This window comes from Ostreococcus lucimarinus, chromosome 4 (genome assembly GCF_000092065.1).
Source record: "Ostreococcus lucimarinus CCE9901 chromosome 4, complete sequence".
Lineage (NCBI taxonomy): Eukaryota > Viridiplantae > Chlorophyta > Mamiellophyceae > Mamiellales > Bathycoccaceae > Ostreococcus > Ostreococcus sp. 'lucimarinus'.
This window is the reverse complement of record NC_009358.1, coordinates 225,760-245,326: the sequence shown is the minus strand read 5'-3', so window position 1 is coordinate 245,326 and position 19,567 is coordinate 225,760. Positions and strand designations below refer to the sequence as shown.

Genomic DNA, 19,567 nt, shown 5'->3' with positions numbered 1-19,567 from the left:
TTTGGAGGAAATGTAATTATCGATGCATTGAGCGCTGTGTATCATTCGCCGAACCCACGGTGCTGGAGCTGCGACTTTGGCGGCGCGATCCAAGGTGGGTGGAAATTCATTCGAACCGTCGCCGGCTCAATCTGATGCGGCATCGTGAAAAGCGAGACGCACGGATAGTACGTACCTGGTGTGATTTCGTTTACGAACGCACGTCCGAGAGACAAACCATTGAGATAAAACTCGATGTACGATGAGTCACGCCGTCGTAGTCGGCGTGAAATCCTCGCGAACCAACTTTGCGCGTCTGAAATCTCGAGATTTAGACAAACGCCGACGACGTCGCCCTCCTTCACGCGCGCGTCCGCGTACGGCGCGGGCGCTCGATCGTGCACCACGCTCCCTGTTCTCTGAATGAACGCGTACCCGTGCGCGTCCGCCCCCACGGAAGCGTCCAAATTCGCCTCCCGCGAAGCCACGCCGACGCGCGCGAACCCCGTCGCCCCCAGGCGTTCCAACGCCGTCTCGTAGTACGCCACCCCGCGGTCGACGCCCGTGCACTGCGGTCCTCGCGCGGCTCGATGTCCGCACCGACTCGAAAACGTGCATCCCTCGCGTCCCTGGCTCGCGCACCTTCCCCCCGCGCCCACCGAAGTCGCCATCCTCGCCAGCCTCGAGGCCTCGTTCTGTCGTTTCGACTCCCCGAATCGCGATTTCGCACGAGGGCTAGGGTTTGGGTCGGCGGGCGGTGCCGACGGGTCGATTCGATCGTCCGTCGTCGTCGTCCGTCGTCCGTCGCGCCGCACACGCGCGCGACGGACGCGCGTCGGCGCCGAGGGAACGCGCGACCGCGTCGACGATGACGGGCGGCGCCGCGCGACGCGCGCTCGCGCGGGGCGCGCGCGCGATGGGCGCGATGGGGACGACGACGACGAGGACGACGACGACGACGACGACGCGCGGCGCGACGCGGACGATCGCGCGCGCGATGGACGATCGCGCGATGGGAAGACGCGAGATGAGCGCGCGCGGTGGGTGGGAGACGCCGGCGCGCGAGCGATGCGCGTGGACGCGGGCGCTCGGGAAGGAGGGGTTCGGAGGAGGGGCGCGCGCGCGTGGATTCGCGAGTGAAGGAAAACCGGAGGACGAGACGACGGCGGAGGACGAGAGTGGGGAGGACGCCGAGGGCGATGGAGAGGGCGAAGATGAAGTCTCGCGACTTCGCGGGGAGCTGGAGGAGAAGGACGCCAAGGTGGCTGATTTGACGGATAGGATTCTGAGAACCATGGCGGAGATGGAAAATTTGCGCGAACGCACGCGTCGTCAAGCCGAGGATGCGAAAAAGTTTGCGATTCAGGGGTTCTGCAAAGATTTACTCGACGTCGCCGATAATCTCGATCGCGCCATCGCCACGGTGACCGTAGACGACGATGAAAACGACGTGGAGAAGGTGAAGACAAAGCTCAAGAGCTTTCATGAGGGCGTGGTGATGACCGAGAAGACGCTGTTGTCGGCATTTAAAAAGCATGGTGTCACAAAGTTCAACCCCGAAGGCGAAGAATTCGACGCCAATTCGCACATGGCTCTTTTTAATGTCCCTATACCCGAAGGTTCCGACGCTAAAGCGGGCACGGTGGCGGCGGTGACGAAGACGGGATACTCGCTCCACGAACGCGTGATTCGCGCGGCTGAGGTAGGGGTGTATCAGTGAATGAAATAGAACAACAACGCGCTTACTGCTAGCATAGCTTACATAATAAAGTACAAATCAATTACTACTAAGTTTATGGAGGATCACAAGCCTGTCGGGGAAAAACGCACGTCTCGCGCGGACGTGAACGCAGCGTCGTCCTTCACCTTCGCCTCGGCTTCGGCCTTCATGCTTTGCGCCGCAGCGACTACCGTGGGGTCGCTATCAGCCTTCAGTATGATGATCGCCGCGCTGATATCCGGCAGAGAAATGTATGTGGGATCGAGTCGAAGAACTTCGGTTAAGAAGTGACTCAGAGCCACTCGAACCGCCGCGACGGAATCCTCGGCGAGCATGACCAACAGCGGTAACAATTCATCTACCACGAATCGTTGCTCGACTTCTCTCGCGAGCGCGAGGCAAATGTTGATGTATGCTCTGCGGTCGGACCATCTGTGACTCGTGGCGAGTAGTTTAATGGAAGACATCGCGTTCACGATGGTTTCCGAGTACCACGACAATTCCCTCGCCGCGTTGAAGAGAACTCTGCCAGCGATCTCGACGGTTTTCTCGCGCACAACGGCCGCGGTGTCATCTAAATACGCGAGCAAGATTGGCACGATAAACTCAGCAGTAGCCGCACCAGACAACAATTCGGCCACGGGGAGAATCTGTTTGGCCAACGCAAAACGAATCCTCCAATTCCCGATCTTTTCGGCATCCTCCGACTCAAAGGTCGACAAAAGTCGGATCAGCGAAAGCCGAGACGCCGAACCGATGACGGCGAAGATTTCACTCAAATGTTCAATCACACCGATCTTGACTTCGTCAGTGTCTTCTAGAAAACTCTCCAACACTGGTAGTAAATCTTTCTCTGCGTTGTCTCGACCGATGATGGTCGCTATCTCGTGAAGCGAACAACCCAACGTTCGACGGACTCTCCAATTCAAGCTTGCGGCTAACAATCGAAACGCCGGGCGTAATTCTGTCCATCTCGCTGATGTCAACGAGAGCACCACGCCTGGTAGGTTGTATGCGCAAGTTTCTTGTAGCGCGCTGCTGCTTGTCGAACTCTCCGCCATGCTCGTGAAGTAGTCCACAAAGATAGTCGGCACCTCAACAGAGCTCAACGCGAAAATAAGTTGCCCGAGCTGCTCCAACGCTGCTGTACGCACTTTGAAGCTGACGTCATTGGCCAAAGGCTCGAAAGTCTCCGAAGCAACGTCGAGCATTCTGTCCGTCGGCACCGCTCTGACGAGTTGCACGACGTGCTTCGCGCATGTGGCTCGGACTGCCCATACACTGTCCCTGGACAAGCGCGCAAACGTCGGCAAAGTCGATTCCAACGTGTCGTTAGCATCTAAAATCTCAAATGTGTCGCTCAGCGCGGAGGCGACGGCTTCTCTAACTCTATATTCTGCGTCACTCGCCAAATTTAACAGACTCGGCAGCAAATCACTTTTCGTCATCTCTACGCCGACAACAGCTGCTAATCTCCCCAGCACCTTCGCCGCACTCATTCTAATTTCTTCTTCATCGCTCTCCGAGAACGATTTCAACGTTGGAAGCAACAAACTGCGTTGCTTCTCGGGTGACAGCAACGAAGCCACTGCGCCGCACGTTTGTTCTGCGGCGCTGACAACCTCCTCGCGATCATCCTCTATCAACATAAAAGTCACTCCGAGCAGTTTAATCGCGCATACATGATCTAATCTTTCGCTCAACCTCCCCACACACGCTGCGAATCGGTCGAGTTGCTCGGCCACGCTTCGGCGCACATCGTCGTCATCATCCTCGGCCAGCTCTGCGATTAAATCGATTGGGAACGCCCCAACGTCGTCTTCTAGCGTCCGTTCGCACACGCGCGACAGTGCAGCGACGTGATACAACCGTTGACTCGCGACGTGGCAGTCTCGGCAGTATTTAGACGTCAAATCGAGCTCGGAAGACCCGGGGACGTCGTTGGAATAATCGTCTGCCAACACCGCGCGGTCGTCGTCGACATCGACGAAACGCTCGAGTTCGAGCACGGTATCCAGGGAAGAAGCCGCGGGACGATCACTCGTCGAGCTGGCGTCGCGGTCAGCGCCGTCAAGGGCGTCTGACATCCTCGCTGGCGCCGCGGCGCGCTCTGCGGCCAAAAGGCGAACGCGCGACACGCACCGAGTCGCCAGAGCGACGGGGCCAACACTGCGAGCAAGATAAAAACTAAATCAGGCGTGAGACGCACGGCGAGCGCGTTTGAGAAGGCTGCGCGAGGCGTGGCGAGCGCTCAAAGTACTGTTTTGATTTCGCTGAACGTTTTCTAACAAAATCTCTATCCCAAATATCACACCCTCCTCGCTGACACTGCTCCTAAGTTGGCTAAGAAGACCCAGACATTTATTCGTCTTCTTCGCTGCGGAGACGAGCAGACGCGTTCGTCACCTTCACGTTGAGTTGACGAGCGCGCTCGACGATGGCCGCGCGGTTGCGGGTCGCGACGTTGTGCGCAATCTCAGCGCAGTACTTGCGGTTGTGCATGAGAAGGAGGTCGAGATCCTTGACGTTGTGGACAACGAACTTCAAAAAACCGTTCGGCAACAAGTGTCGCGTCTTCTTCGCCGAACCGTAACCGATGTTGGGCATCGGCGGCAAGCCCTTGAACTTGCGGCGCTCGCGAGAGTCAATACCCTTCGGGCGTCTCCATGACGTCTGTGCATCGTACAAAGCCGACAAGCGATCATTCGGTCAGTCTCGCGCTCATTCAAGGTCTTATCTCGCCTTCGATCGAGATTCCATCGTCTCTCGTTCGTTTTCGACGCCGTCGTGTCCACCCGCGCGCGGCGCCTTCCGCGCTAGGGTCTGTCCTCCTCGCCCGGACGTCATCGCGTTCTCAACCACCCTCGCGCGTCGCGCGGCGCATCATCGCTCTCGCCGCGCGCGTCGACGCCATTCGAATATTTCGCATCGTTTTCTATCACGTACGTTCGCGATGCGCTTGTACCGATCCGACTGGTACTTCTTGAACGTCTTCGTTCGCTTCTTGACGATCTTGTGCTTGATGAGCGGGGTCACCATGGCTGCTCGCGAAACACGCGTTTTCACGCGTTCACACGTCGTCAGTCACCGATCGCGCCGCGCGAACGAAATACTTTTCACCCAGCGCCGTCGTCGTCTGCACCACCCGCGCTCGCGCCCGCGCGCGCGCCCGCACGCAGTCGACGACATCGCGCTGCACCGTGACCCTAATCGCGCGCGCTCGGTTCGCGCGCGCTGCACGCGCGATCGACGCGCCGTCCGCGCGCGCGCGCCGATGCATCGATGGTCACCGCGTCGTGCATTCGTTCCGCGCGCTCGCATCGTTCGCGCCGCACCTCTACTCCGCGCGCGTGTGAAAGACGGACGGCGTCGCGGCGACGCGCGACGAGGCGCGCGAGGCGAGTCTTCCTCGCGCACGTCGCACACGGACCAACCACCGCGCGCTTTTTTCCCTTATCGATCTCGACTCAAGGGAAGATCCATCGTCGTATTCGGTGAGGAAAAGCGCCTTCAAACGGTTCGATTGGGAAATCGTGCGTCTGACTGCGCGCCAGTGACTCGGCCGTTTTGGCCGCGGTCCGCGGATTGACGCGGCGTCGGACGCGCGGGGGACGCGCGCGGCAGAGCGCGCGGTAGAGCGCGTGCGAACGCGACGAATCCGTCGATCGACGCGACGACGATCGAACGCGCGCGGGCGACGTCGATCGCGCGCGTCGGACGCGCGGACGGACGCGGACGAAAATACGTCGTGGACATCGGGGCGGCATCGTTCAAATTCGTGCGCGCGACGGGACGGGACGTGCGCGAAGAATTCAGCGGTGATCGGCTCGACGCGTTGAGGGCGGCGAGAAATAGGACGTAGACGTCGAACTGGACGGAGACGATGGGGAAAGAGGCGCGCGCGCGGTCGATGGCGAGGGTGGAGAAGGTTTGAACGCGACGCGAGCGGGACGACGACGACGCGCGGGATGAGGACGAGCGATATGAGGTCGTTTCGTCCATCGCGTGCGATTTGGTTGGTTTTATTCCTAATCACGGTGGCGGCGTGCTTCGCGTGCGGCGCTCGAGGATTTGAGATTCCAGAGGTGGAATGGATGTATCCGAGCGCGGGACACGTGGGCGGCGGCGAAGTCGTCACGCTCTCGAGTAAGCAGCTGGCAGCGGTTCAGAATATACCAGGGGCAGAGCTCACGTGCAAGTTTGATAATGAGTTCGTTCGGGCGTATTACGTAGACGCCGAGACGGTCAAATGCACAGCACCGTCACACACGGAGGGTTTCGTAAACGTCGAATTCGCGCTCAACAATGAAACGGGAGACTTTTTGAGAACAAAAGGATATCAATTTGTGAGTGGCGCCAAGGTGGACGCCGTGAACTCTGTGTATGGTATTTCAGGAGGTATCGTAGACGTATTCGGTGCTGATATGCACGTGTCGCAGTACTGTCGATTTGGCGACCTCACGACTACTGGGCACATCGTCTCGTCTGGTTTGATGAAGTGTGAATCACCTTCGATCGACAAGGGAACCGTCGCTGTGGACGTGTCTTTGACTTCCTCAAACTTTTTCGAGGCTTTCAGTAGCGTCCAGCACATTTATATCGGCGCGCCGTCGATAAGTCGCGTCAGTCCAGCAGTCGGTACTGGCGAAGGGGGCACGTTGGTGACGCTGACGGGACAAAATTTTGCGCCGACAAGTTTGTTGCGGTGTCGCTTCGGAGCAATTGAGGTCTCCGCGATTTACCAGAATGAAAATACATTGGAGTGCGCGACGCCTGCATCTTCTTTAGCGGCTAAGCCCCTGAGCGTCTCGATGAATCATCGAGACTATGTGACATTCTCAAACTCGTTCACTTTTCTATCGAGTCTCGTTGTCGATGCAATCGCGCCGTTCCAGGTCTCTTCGGCAGGATCTTCCCATGTGTCTATCACGGTACAGAGTGTCGTGCAAACACCAGAGCTTGCGTGTAAATTTGGCTCGCATAAAGTTCCAGGTCTCGCGGGAACCAACGCTGTGACCTGCGTAGCTCCAGCTGGAATCGGTTTTGTCTCCGTTGCGGTGGCCTCGAACGGTCAAGATTTCCAATATTCCGTCTTTGCATCAGACAGTGTGCAGCTTGAATTAAAGGACGTGATTGAAATTACTAGAATAGCGCCCAGAGTTGGTGCCATAGGAGGTGGAACATTAGTCCACATAGAAGGGGAGCATTTGCTGCAAGACAATCCTGTCTGTAGGTTTGGTACGACTACCGTAGCGGCAACACATGTTTCCTCGGCGTTGATGATTTGCGAAACGCCTAGCATGTTTGAAGGTGCATATGCACTGGACGTATCGGTAGTAGCAACCGCAGTAGAATTAGCGATGAAGCCGCAATTTTTGTTTGATCCACCTCCAGTGGTCACGGCTCTATCACCATCAATGGGTTTAGTCGAGGGCGGTACCACAGTCACAGCTGCCGGGCACTCTTTCAGTGATTCACACGATCTCGCGTGTAAGTTTGGCTCAATTGGTCCTGTCGTGGGCGAATGGATCGCTGCAGATGAATATAGGTGCCTAGCGCCTGCGCACGTAGAGGGTTGGGTGAATTTTGACATCGGCATGGTCAGCGAGTTCGGCGCCATGTTTGCTGATGGTCCGCAGGTGACTTTCTTGTATACTACTGAAGCGTCAGTGACCACAATTATAAACAACGATAATAATACCGCAACTGTGACTGGTACGGGATTTGTTCCTGGTCAAGATGTGTATTGCAATCTTGGAAATGGTGACGCCTTGGTCCCAGGCATCGTCCTCAGCGATGGTTCTGTTCTCTGTGGGTTACCCGAAGATAACAACGGCGTAAACGAGTACGATATAAGAATTGTCGATAGCTCCGGCAATAACATCGTCTCCAGTACCGATGCAAATGATATTTTAACGAGGAAGGTGTTGCTGGATCACTTGCTTCCGCTGTCTGGCCCGTCCATCGGTGGGACAGCCATCGTGGTGTATGGTGATCACTTTTCTCCCTCTTCTTTGTGTCGATTCGGTACATTAGCTCCATTCCGTGCAGCGTTTATTTCACCCTCGCAAGTGATGTGCGAATCTCCGAGCATGGAGGTCGGATACCATGACCTTGCAGTCTCAAACAATGCCTTTGATTGGTCGGTTCCAGGCTTACCGTTTGAGTTCATGAACACATCTTCCTCGGTCATACATCGGGTAGTTCCCAAGACTGGGCCGTCTCAAGGTGGTACTATTCTTTCATTTGATGGCCTGGCGTTTCGAAACGACGTTTCACTGGCTTTCAGGATTGGAACCATTTCGAATGTTCTTGGACGATGGTTGTCCATGAATGCGGCGTCTTGCGTCTCTCCTGCGCACAGCGCAGGTTCAGTCCCAGTCAACGTGTTCCATCACAATACTGCGTTTGAAATTAAGCTGAGTCAATCGGCGGCTACATTTGAGTACAAGGTGATCGCGACGTTGTCATCAATGACAATACCAGAATCGAGTTTTGTTACCGGCGGCACCTCGGTGACTTTGTTCGGTGAAAACTTCTACGGAAGTCATCTTTCGTGTAGGTTTGGTTCAACCACTACGAATGCATTCATCTTCGGATCAAATACTGTTTGCAATGCTCCGGCGTCTAAATCTGGATTCACGGTGATCGATGTCTCTATGAACTTGCAAGATTTTACGTCGTCAGCTCTCGAGTTCCATTATGTTGCCAAACCGAAACTCATGAGAGCGACTCCACTCACATTCCCAACGATTGGGGGAAGTTTGGTATATGTGACGGGATCCAATATGATCTGGGGCGGTACGAATTACAGTGCTTCGTGCGGTTACACGACAAGTGCAGGTACTGCAAAGTCATCTATACACGTAATTTCTTCGGCGCTCGTCGTGTGTGTGACGCCCGAAGGCAAGGATGACACTGCTTTACAACTTGTATACAACGACGTGGAACAAAGTGCGGATTTCCAAATAACTTTCATTCTTCTTCCTGGACTCGAAATAGATCACCCAGCTGCGCGAGGATTGGAAGCCGGCGGTGCTGTGGTTGACATCTATGGAGACTTTTCCACGGATTTGAGCGTAATATCATGCAAAGTTGGTACGATCTCTGGAATTTCCCTTACGCAGGGTTCATCCGAAAAAGTTGAATGTATCCTGCCTGCCCATTCACCTGCGACAGTTCCAGTGACTGTGGCTATGAATGAGCGTGACAATGCGGCGACGACACTTCTGTACGAATACATTGCCAACATAGATCTCACTGAGCCATACCGCACGTCGGTATCGTTAGATGGGGGATCTTTGGTGGAGCTTATGATTTCACCGAGCACATTGCCTTCTTCGCTAGCGACCTTACCAGTCGCTTGCGTGTTCGATCTTCACGCGGCAGTTGCAAAAGTGGAGTCAAACGGTCTCGTTTTGTGTCTCGCTCCAGCGCACAGCTCCGGTTTTGTCGCTGTTGGGGTGCAAATTCACGACGTGAGCGTGTGGGATTCTTCGCAAATACAGCTCAGTTATGAACCTCATGCGCAGATTACTAATTTGCAGCCGTATGATGGCGCAGAAGCTGGAGGAGAAATAATAAAATTGACTGGCGTTCACTTCAACGAAGTCACGCACAACAAGTTTGTTTTTGGAAGCACCAAATTCTCTCCGGTACAGTTTGTGTCAAGTGCTCTAGTTGTGATCGAGCAACCAGCGAATGATGCTGGCTCTGCAGTTCTCAGTTTTCTGTCAAGTGGTTCAACAAGCCTCACGGACGATGAATTTGAGTCCTCTGGTATTGTCTTTGAGTACATCAAGGAGGAAGATAATCCTTTACACGTGTCGCCTCAAGAAAGTAACGAAGATGGAGGGTCTATTGCGATAATTTACTACAAAGTTGATCCGTATCAGCAATCATTTGACAATTGTGCTTGCAAATTCGGAAGTCTTGGTCCCATCATCGGACAACTGACCGGGAATGGTCTAGAATGTCGAGTTCCCGCGCACATCGCGGGTACCATTCCCATGTATGCTCGTTTATTCGGTGAGATGTTCACGTCGGTGAAACAACCTTTCAGCTATCACGAAACCGTCGAAGTGTCTTCCTCGGCGGTGTATCCGTCATTCGGATCCGTGAGTGGAGGCGTTGCTGTTCGTATTCTCCATGAAAACCCAATGGAAACTTCTATTAAGTGTCACGTCGCTGGATTTTTCGTCTCAGCCACGTCCATCTCCACGAATCCTTATGTATCTGAGTGTATCATGCCCGCGTACGCCCCAGGGTTCGCTCAAATAAGTTTAGGTGCCTCACCTGGGAAAGATGAAACCGATTCGTTGTTCTTATTCCAACCTGATCCGATTCTAGTGTCAGCATACCCAACTTTGATCAGTAATTCTGGTGGTGAATTAGTCACTATCAGTGGTGAAGATTTGCTCGATGTGGCTGGTGGGTCAGTGCAGTGCTACTTTGGCGACGTAAATGTGCCCGCAAAAGTTCATTCGTCGACCTTGGTGACGTGCGAGTCACCGTACTTCTCCAATAACCAAGGAAGAATTGCGTTATACGTCGATACTGGTGGAAGCTTGAACTACGACGAAATGGGTACAACGTCCATCAGTTACATTCCCGCTCCGACTCTTCTGGATATCTCCGCGGAAACGGTGGCAACCTCTGGAGGTGACACGATACAAATTTCCTCGCTAACTTCTGTCGGAATACTTGAAGAACTGGTGGATGCGCCCGCTGGACACGTGGGCTCAATCGGCCCGATGTATGTGCGAAGCTCGGGAAGTAGCTTTGAATTCGTGACTCCGGCGCACTCACCGACGTCGCCCGATGCCATCCGGGTCTGGCTGTCATCTCACTTGACGTCTTCTTACTTTACCAATTTTGTCTTGATTTATTCCGAGGAGGATATGACGGTCATGCATGTCGTGCCAGGGAGAGCTTCGAACGAGGGCCTTGCTGACGTAGTCCTTGAAGCCACCGGGCACAGTTTGAGCTCGACGCCAAAGGGATGCATGTTTGGGTTATTTCCCGTTCTATCGTCACAGGCTGTTCGGACATCTACGTGTTCCGGCGGTAATCAAAGAGACTGTGTAAGATACACGCTCAGCTGCCCCGTTCCGATTCTTTCGGCGGGATTTGTGGAGTTATCTACCATAGGTCTCGACGGCGTCGGGGTAGACTTTGACATCTTTGTGCCGCCTGTTGTCACAAGCATGGTTCCGTCGGTCGGGTTCTACAGTGGATCCTCCGTGATCCACGTTGCCGGAGAACACTTGCACGAGTCAAGTTTCTGTCATTTCGGTGATCAAAACACCACAGCGTACGCCATTTCGTCCGCTCTCAGTGTGTGTACTTCTCCTGTCCTCAGTGGGAATTCGCCCATGGTTTCGCTTGGCGTCAGTCCCCGAGATGATGAAAATTATATTTCCGAGATAGTTGCGGCGTTCCAATATTTGGATGACTTCGACTTTCTTAGTCAGAGTCTGGAAAACCCATATCTGTCGGAAAACGGAGGCAATCTGTTCACTTTTCATATTGGAAACTTAGCGGAAGACGCCACCGAACAAGAAATCTTCTGTCGGTTTGGCACTATAGGTCCAATCAGCACCTCGGAACAGCGTTCGTCGACGTCTGTCACTTGCATCTCTCCTGCTGGGCTCAATGGTACTGTGGTTGTTGGCTCTTTGACGTACAACTCAAAGGATTACGCATCGGTTGGTAGCTTTGAATATTTCACTCCACTCGTCCCATCTTTTGTCTCGCCGAAGAGGAGCGTTGCGGCCGGAGACACAACGTTGAAGTTGATGTCCAACAGTGCAATATACTTGCCACACGGCGCGTACCTAGGCTGCAAACTACATGGACAGGTCGCGCAGGCGACGTTTGAAGATCAGCGAACGATCACTTGCGACACGCCGCCTTCTGGATTCGGTTTTACTGTTCTTGAAATCATGGTTTTGCCCGACGCTGCAACACCGATTGGATTTGAAGTTTTCATGCCACCTGTCGTTCTCAATGTTCACCCTAGTATTGGTACGGCTAGCGGAACAACCGTACTCCATGTCGACGGAGATAATCTGCACGAGTCTGGCTATTGTTACTTTGGCAACGAGCAAACAAGCGCGCACGTGGTGTCGTCTGCGCTTGGACTTTGCATCACTCCACCTTGGTCTACTGAGCGCCGAGTGGGCATTGGAATGGCTCCTCGTGACGATCCGGGTTTTATTTCAAGTTACGGTACCGCGTTCGAGTACATTGACGATTTGATGATTTCCGCTGTGTCTCCCGAGACAGGATCGGAGAACGGTGGAACCACGCTCTCGGTGTCTGTGAATGGCCTGACCGATGGCGCGCGTTACAGTTGCCGCATCGGCACCTTCTTTCCAATTACGTCATACAACACTCAAAGCGACGTCCTTACGTGCATCACGCCGGCACGAGGATTAGGAATTGCAGATATTAGCATTTCTGGGAACGATCGTGATCTTTCGACCATCAACACGGCAACGTTTGTCTACCAAGTTCCACCAAAAATTTCTGGTATCATTCCGAAAGTTGGTCTGAGCGGTAGTCGAAGCCCCATTTTCATAACTGGTTCAAATTTTGTCAATACTTCCAGTTTAACGTGTCGATTTGGACAAGAGCTTGCGACAGCAACTTTCTTGTCATCCAGATCTATTCTTTGTGTTGCGGGCGTGGAGCAAAGTGGCACTCGTACAGTGTTCGTCGAAGTCTCCACAAATGGAGTCGACTTTTCAGAACAGCGACTGCTGTTCCATTTCGCACAATGTCCGTCTGGATCGTACTGCCCTGAAAGTGAAGCCATTTTATGTCCACGAGGCGCATTCTGTGGCGGTGGAAAAAATTTCACCTTATGCCCGCCAGGGACGTTCCAACCCAGAACCGGCCAAGCTGACTGTCTTCCAACGCCAGTGGGCTACATTTCGCCAGACGCGGGCTCAATGATCCCGATCATTTGTCCGAGGGGTGCGGTATGTGACTCTACTGGCCTTACTGTACCGAATAAACTATGTCCACCCGGCCATTATTGTTTGGAGGGTACGCGAACGAGTAACTTTACTGACTTCACTGTTGCCGAGCGGCCACTACCTTGTCCATTTGGCATGTACTGTACCGCCGGTGTTGTGTCGAGTGCGAGTATCGCATACAATTTCACCACTCCACAGCAGTGCTATGCCGGTTATGTTTGTGAACCTGGTTCTATCACACCGCAAGGCGTAGGTCCGTGTCCTCCAGGACATTACTGTCCTCCTGGTCAGCAGTTGAGATGCCCAAAGCGAATGTATTGTCCAGGTGTCGCCAACGCCGAACCGAAACCATGTCTTCCCGGCGAGTACAACTCCGATTATGGCAAAGACTCATGTCAAAAATGTCCAAAAGGCACGATTTGCCCAGGTTTTGCTCGTGAGGCGCCCGAAGTGTGCACACCCGGCTTCGTGTGCGACACTGAAGGTCTGGCCGTCGCAGGTACCCGTTGTCCCGCCGGACATTACTGCCTTGAAAATACCGTCACCCGTGATCCTCTCGCAATTATTGATGTGGCAGCTATTGTCGATGCATCTCCAATTGCGTTGAACGTTGACAACTTCCGACCAAAGCCGTGTCCTCCCACGACGTTCTGTACGGAGGGTGTAACAACTTCGATCGTGTTGGAGGGTTCTTTCAAGCAACCGCAGCCGTGTAAGGAAGGAAGTTTCTGCGAATGGGCTACAGGGGATTCCACTGTGGTTTCTGAATCGGCGACGGATGTATATAATCCAATGAGACCTTGTACCGAGGGTCATTACTGTCCGAAACGTACTTACATTCCGATTCCAGCGCCGCGCGGTTCATACACATCTGGACAAGGTAACTCCGCAGCCGTTACATGTCTTCCGGGCACCTATACGCCTTACGAAGGGTTCCAGGAGTGTCTAACATGCGCTGCAGGCTACGAGTGCGTCGACGAAGGCACATTCAAACCAACCGCATGTCCTGCAGGTTATTTCCGCTCTGCGCGGGACTCCATTGCGTGCCGTCAGTGTCCGAAAGGAACCTGGTCGTCATCTATTGGCTTGACCGAAGAATCGTTATGTTTGCCGTGTAACTCAGGACTTGTGTGCGCCATTGATGGCATGAGCAATAACAAACCTCGTGGGCAAGGTACAGCTGCGTTAAACGAGTACTCTGCTTATTGCGATGCGGACAACACCGAGGCTTACGACGCCTCCAAGTGTGTTCTTTTACAACTCGATCCAGAAGGTGAAGCGGATTTGTGTCCGGAGGGTTACGTGTGCGACGCTCGAACATCGATTGCCGAACAAAAGTGCCCCGACGGATACTTCTGTGGACCGGGTACTACTCCGGAAACACAATTTTTCAACAAATGTCCCGCTGGTTACTACTGTCCCGCTGGAGCGTCTTACTCTACGCGTACTCAGTTCCCGTGTCAAGCTTGCTTCTTCTGTCCGACGGGAACTGGACAAGTGCTCAACCGATGTCCCACAGGGACGGCGTCGTCTCCGTCGGCACAAAGTTTGGACGAGTGCTCTGCAGATTTGATCACTTTCTGGAGAGTCATGCCCGTCAGTTTTGACTTGATTGAGAAAACATATTACAAAACAATCAACGCCACAGGTCGTGACACTGAATGGCTTCGGGAAGTAGAGAGCCAAATCGCTGCAGGTCGCACTCTATTGCAGATCGATACGACGAACACTTCTAGTTCAAACGCGACAGGACCCACCGACCCATTTGACTACATGGGCATGGGCAGTTGCACAAACAAAAATTGGGAACTCCTGAACCCGACATTCATTCTGTCAGATGACAACAGCATCGCCGCCGTTGACGAGAACAATATCCCTTTGATGAAGTTCACTCTACCTCGAGGTCATACGGCCAAATTGAGGCTTGATTGGCGGACAATCAACGAAAATCTGAAGTACGGCGAACATTACGAGCTGCTTATTTTCACAAATCCAGTGATTGATGACACCTTGTGCCCTGCAAGCGAATACAAGTCCGTGCCATGCCCGCCATGGGATGTAGGCGATGGCATAACATGGCTGAATATGAAGGTCATAGCCGGTGAGGAGCAGGAAAAGAAGTGTCCCGCTTCTCAAGAATCTTTAGAGTTGCCGTTCTGGTTTGCGAGAAATAGCGATGGTACTGCGACGGGCTACAACGTTGAGAATCCAACTTTTGGGAACTACGTTTGGAAACGCGGTATGCACGAACTATCCATTCAAGCTTTGGATGATTTGCCTTTCAGAATTGAACTGAGAATGCTGGATGGTAGATATCAAGAGGATAATCGTGCGTCGTTCTTGAACAGTATTTGCATCGACGTCGAATTTCCAGAGCGTGCAAGTGCAACGCCGACGTATTCCGTGCACGCCATTTTGCCATTCGAAATTGACGAAGAGTATCAAGCGCCCTTGAATGCTCCTGTGGCCTCGACAATGTATCGATCAGTGTCGACCGATTACTTCGAGTGCGCCAATATTAACCAAGATCCTGGTTGTAGAAGGCTTGATGCCCGTGCCGCCATCGATTACAACTCTACGTATGGTGCGGAGTGGAAGAAGTTCAAATATCTGCGACAGCAAAACGTGCTAACAGCCGAAGATTCTCCCAGCCAAGCGCACATTGATTTAACGTCGACGCAAGCAGAGGATTGGGTGATAGTGAACGAGGATGGCCAAACCGACGAAACTATCACTCTTTCACTTCCAGACGTGTACGAGCAAGAAAAGTATCTGCTCAATGAAGGTTTGTGGGCGGCTGACCAGACGCTGTTCGCGATGGACTACTTGCCTTTCTTTTCTGCTTGCCGCGGATTCGACAGTCATATTTTCTTTTCGCACCTCACTGAAAACCCGTACAAGCCCGTCACGTTTGGCGAAGATCGCACGTTTGTCAGTTATGGTGAGACCACGTTGGTGCCAAAAGAAGAAACAGTCTTCATCAATCAATACTCTCCGCAAGTTCAAGCAGCAGTTGCAGATGAGCTCGAGTTAACCATCGATTGTTTCTATGAAGAGGCCTACACAGAAGCTTCAGCAAAGAAGCGTTGGTACGAAGCTGAGGGTGACACCTTGTTCTACTTGACAGCGGAGGCTGAAAGTCAAGACGCTCTTTTCGAAGCAAGCGCCCTGGCGAACGACCAGACGGAGCCAGCCGCAAATAAAGAGAAGTACATGGCCGATATCACGGCGCAAGAAAATATTCCTGTGATTTTTGCGCCCGTCGAAGGATTCGTTTTGACGGCTGGTTTGATGCCGACGAAGGTTGAATTTGAGATCTTGTACTATCAATTCACCGACTCAGACAAACGAATCATCGCGGCCACGGTGACGATGGACGAATACGTATCCGCTACGGCTCACGATGGTACTTACACGCTTAGCGTGGCGGTATCAGCGCTAGGTTGGTTCGATTTGCTCAATTTCTTTGCTTTTGATTTCCTGTTCTACTTGGCGCTTTTCTTTGCGATCGGAATGCTCGTCGTGTTGTTGATCTTTTCTGTGTGGGTGGTCGTGAGAATCTTCACACTATTGAAAGAACCACCGAGATTCCGATTCTTACCATATCTTCGAATAATGATTGGTCCACCTCTGATGGGTGTCACGCTCGGCATGTTACCGTTTGCGACAGCGCAGTTCGGACTCCGGGCCGTGTTTGTCGCGTTCCCAATCATTACAGAGTTCCCGATCAGTATTGATAATATCGGCCGTGAAATCGATCCAGCTGTCGTAGAAAAAGCGACCGCTGGTCGATACGCAGTCTGCTTTTTGACAGCTGGTATGTATATGATGGGATGCGCCGCCGAAATCTTAGTCCCTGCCGAACTGAAAGACGAAGAAGAGAAGGAATTGGAGGACGAGCGCTACGTCGATGAAGTGATGTTCAAACCAGAAGTCTGGAAACGAAGTCATTTCGTTTTGATGAATATCTTAGTTAACGTGACAAATGTCTTCTTGATTGAGTTCTCGTTTACTGATACGTTCGGTGTCCAGTTCTTTACCATTTTCTTCCTCTTGAAGGTCGCTCACGTAATCATGGAAATGCAGATAGAAACCGCGTTGGGAGAAGCTTTCTTACTCGCTCCAGTATCGGTCGTACTTGCTTCAGCCGTTGGCGTTGCGACGATCGGAGCCGATGACTTTACAGATTTCACCCTTGGTTTCTTTTTCGAGACTATCATGGGTATGGTCGAGTACGTATATCTTGATGCGTTCATCGCGTACTGCGCCCTCGTACTCCCAGACAAAATCAGCGCAGTCGTGAACTACATCATGAATTTGTTACCATTTAACTTTGGTGACGACGATGACGTCGAAGTAGAGGAAAAAATCGATGCAGAAGATACGTTGGTCGAAGATTTAATGGGCTTCCTCGCCGCTTACGGCGTAAACACGGCTGTTAACTACATGACGCCTTTCTTCATTTTCTTTTTCTGGGATTTCAACGACCAGCTGAGACTGTCGTACCTGTACGGTTTCAGAAAGAAGGATCTTTTGATTTATCTTCTCTTCTCTGTCGTGATTATTCCGTTCTGGATTGTCATGGACATCATAACTTTCAACATTCAGGAATTGTTCCATGGCTGGAAGGTGTACGAGTATTTGAAGTACGCTCGATATCGATTCATCAATCGTACGTCGCGATGGAAAGGTTTCGAACGCGTTTACGATGAATCAATTGACCCCGGTCTTCGCGCGATTGATCAAATGTGCTTCTCGAGTCAGTTCTACTTTGTGCTTGCGCTCGGCGGCTCGGGATCTTTCTTGTTCGTCCTCGCTCTCTCCATGATGCTCCGAGCAAACTACAACATGTTTGAAGATATCCTCTTCTGGGCTTGTGTTCTCATGGTTCTCGGCGCATCTTACACGGCAAAGCGTCTCGCCCTCCTCTTGGCAAATCACTTCGGCCTCTGGCGAATCACTTCTTCGATCACGTCTGGGGAAATCATCATCGAGGATTCTCTTGATGAGGATTTTTCTTCCATTTTCGTACCTAAAATGGCAGCCGTGATTGAGGATAGCGGTGGCGACAGCCTCCAAACGATGGATGTCACGACGGCCGACCTCACGAGTGATCAGTTCCGCCATCTTTTCATGTCAAAGAATAGGGACTGGGTCATTGATCAGTTACAAGAAATTCTATCTCCTCGTACTGCAAGGCGGCTGAAACTCGGAAAAGCTGTGCGTCGTAGAATGAAGGCTGGTGAGATGTCAGAGTCAGACTCGGATATGGAAGAAGACTTCGGAGAAGTGAAGCTATCAGTGGGTGCTGAAGCAGCCATGCGAATATGGCTCACACACGCCGCTTCGAGAGCATCTGGACGCGGAGTAAATCTCCGCATGCTCTCTGATACGTCTGAAAGTGAGACAGAGGCTGGTCTCCAACGGTTCCCGCCTGTCAATCTTTCCGAAGCTTCTTCTGCCGCCCTTACGGGTTGGTTGGCTGCGGTTAAGCAACTTCGTGCAAACAGACAATCGTCGCTCACGAATACTGCTGTGTTCTCTTCGACTGACTTCTCGTCGGAAAGTGACACTGATACAGAACCCAAGTACGCCACGACTGAGCACATGAGTCAAACTTCAAAGATGGTCATGCGAGACTGGTTGACGAGAGCGAGAGAGATGCGCGCAAGCGTGCCTCCGTCTGCACCGAAAGCGAATCTTTCGGATGATTCCGGTGATTCGTCTTCTCAGTTGTCCAGTGATTCCGCCTCACCAGAACGCCAACCAGTTTCTTACGTGGCTGCTTCGGTGATGAGTCAATGGTTGCAACGCTCGCGCGCAGAAAAGGAAATGAGCCTCGCGAATACGCCGCTGTCCGGAGGCCCAAAACGCCAAGCGCTCACTTCCGACTCTGGTAGCTCTTCCGATCTTGAGTCATCGGACGATCCGGAGTTGGCATTCGATACGAGACGTCCAAAAACACTCAGCACGGCGTCGGCGAGTATTTTAACTGGCTGGCTTTCGTCTGCTCAAGGAGTGTTCCGAAGACGGTCAAGGGCAGAGGCTAGAGCTGGCAGCGACGAAGACAATGGCTCCTCCCCAGAGAGTCTCAAACCAGAGTAATCGCTGATATGGGCTACATCACCACAACAATTAGCTAAAATACTAGAATCCTATCACTAGAGACTTAGACTTTGCTCGCAGTTTTGGTGCAATAAGGTAAATCCAAACTCTTACTAACTAGATTTCGAGTGACGCGTCGAGCCAGAAGAGTAATTCCTCGTTCGGATCGAGATCGACTTGCACCGCGGTCGCGTTGATTTGACGACGCCCGTTCCAGTCTCGTATCCGCCCTTGCACTCGAGCCAGGCTCCCGACCCGTATGTCCCGCGCCACCGCCGCCGCTCCGTCCGCCGTGCTCGCGATGCCGAACAACTCCATCTGCTCGCCCGACACCGCGTCACCATCTTGCGTCCACACCACGCACTCCACGCACCCCGACCCATCATCCACGGTAAATATCACCTTCGAATCCTTCCTTCGTCGTTTCTCCACCACGAATCCACACACTTCGACCCGCCGCGCGACGAAGCTCGCCTTCGTCTCGCTCGCCTTCGTCCCGTCCCCCTCGCCCTCGCTCGCCCGTCCTCGCATCTCGTACAGCTCGCTCGCCCGTCCATCGTCCACGCCTTCGCCCCCATCGCTCGCGTCGTCCACGATCGCGATCTCTCGCGCCTCGAGCACGTCGCGCACGAAACACTTTGTCGTGCACCAAAACTGTTGCTCCGTCCCCAACCGTTCGGCGTTCGCGCGCGTCACGCGCGCGCGCTCGGGCAATCGCGCGCCGCGGACGGCGCGCGCGGCGTCACCGTCGACCGCGTCCATCGTCGCGCGCGTCGACGCG

General features: G+C 53.2%; 7 protein-coding genes across 7 annotated transcripts; 2 read left to right on the top strand and 5 right to left on the bottom strand.

Moving 5' to 3' along the window:
* Positions 1-41: 41 nt before the first annotated feature.
* On the bottom strand, positions 42-650 carry OSTLU_31060 (predicted protein; the record flags this gene model as incomplete). Its single annotated transcript, XM_001417150.1, has 1 exon — positions 42-650. The coding sequence occupies one exon, from the start codon at positions 648-650 to the stop codon at positions 42-44; it is 609 nt and encodes a 202-aa protein (XP_001417187.1).
* A 326-nt stretch (positions 651-976) lies between these two features.
* Positions 977-1,699, top strand: MGE1 (mitochondrial GrpE-like protein; the record flags this gene model as incomplete). Its single annotated transcript, XM_001417416.1, has 1 exon — positions 977-1,699. One exon carries the CDS (start codon positions 977-979, stop codon positions 1,697-1,699), a length of 723 nt encoding a protein of 240 aa, XP_001417453.1.
* Positions 1,700-1,782: 83 nt separating this feature from the next.
* Positions 1,783-3,786, bottom strand: OSTLU_14946 (predicted protein; the record flags this gene model as incomplete). Its single annotated transcript, XM_001417149.1, has 1 exon — positions 1,783-3,786. One exon carries the CDS (start codon positions 3,784-3,786, stop codon positions 1,783-1,785), a length of 2,004 nt encoding a protein of 667 aa, XP_001417186.1.
* Positions 3,787-4,060: 274 nt separating this feature from the next.
* OSTLU_86947 (predicted protein) lies at positions 4,061-4,396 on the bottom strand (the record flags this gene model as incomplete). The annotated part of the gene is made up of 1 exon (XM_001417148.1): positions 4,061-4,396. A coding segment is annotated over one exon (336 nt), but the record flags the coding sequence as incomplete, so codon positions are not given.
* Positions 4,397-4,582: 186 nt separating this feature from the next.
* Positions 4,583-5,033, bottom strand: OSTLU_31056 (predicted protein; the record flags this gene model as incomplete). The annotated part of the gene is made up of 1 exon (XM_001417147.1): positions 4,583-5,033. Exon 1 carries the CDS (start codon positions 4,736-4,738, stop codon positions 4,583-4,585), a length of 156 nt encoding a protein of 51 aa, XP_001417184.1. The 5' UTR covers positions 4,739-5,033.
* Positions 5,034-5,667: 634 nt separating this feature from the next.
* OSTLU_14944 (predicted protein) lies at positions 5,668-18,786 on the top strand (the record flags this gene model as incomplete). The annotated part of the gene is made up of 1 exon (XM_001417415.1): positions 5,668-18,786. One exon carries the CDS (start codon positions 5,668-5,670, stop codon positions 18,784-18,786), a length of 13,119 nt encoding a protein of 4,372 aa, XP_001417452.1.
* A 117-nt stretch (positions 18,787-18,903) lies between these two features.
* OSTLU_31053 (predicted protein) lies at positions 18,904-19,317 on the bottom strand (the record flags this gene model as incomplete). The annotated part of the gene is made up of 1 exon (XM_001417146.1): positions 18,904-19,317. One exon carries the CDS (start codon positions 19,315-19,317, stop codon positions 18,904-18,906), a length of 414 nt encoding a protein of 137 aa, XP_001417183.1.
* Between the last annotated feature and the right edge of the window lie 250 nt (positions 19,318-19,567).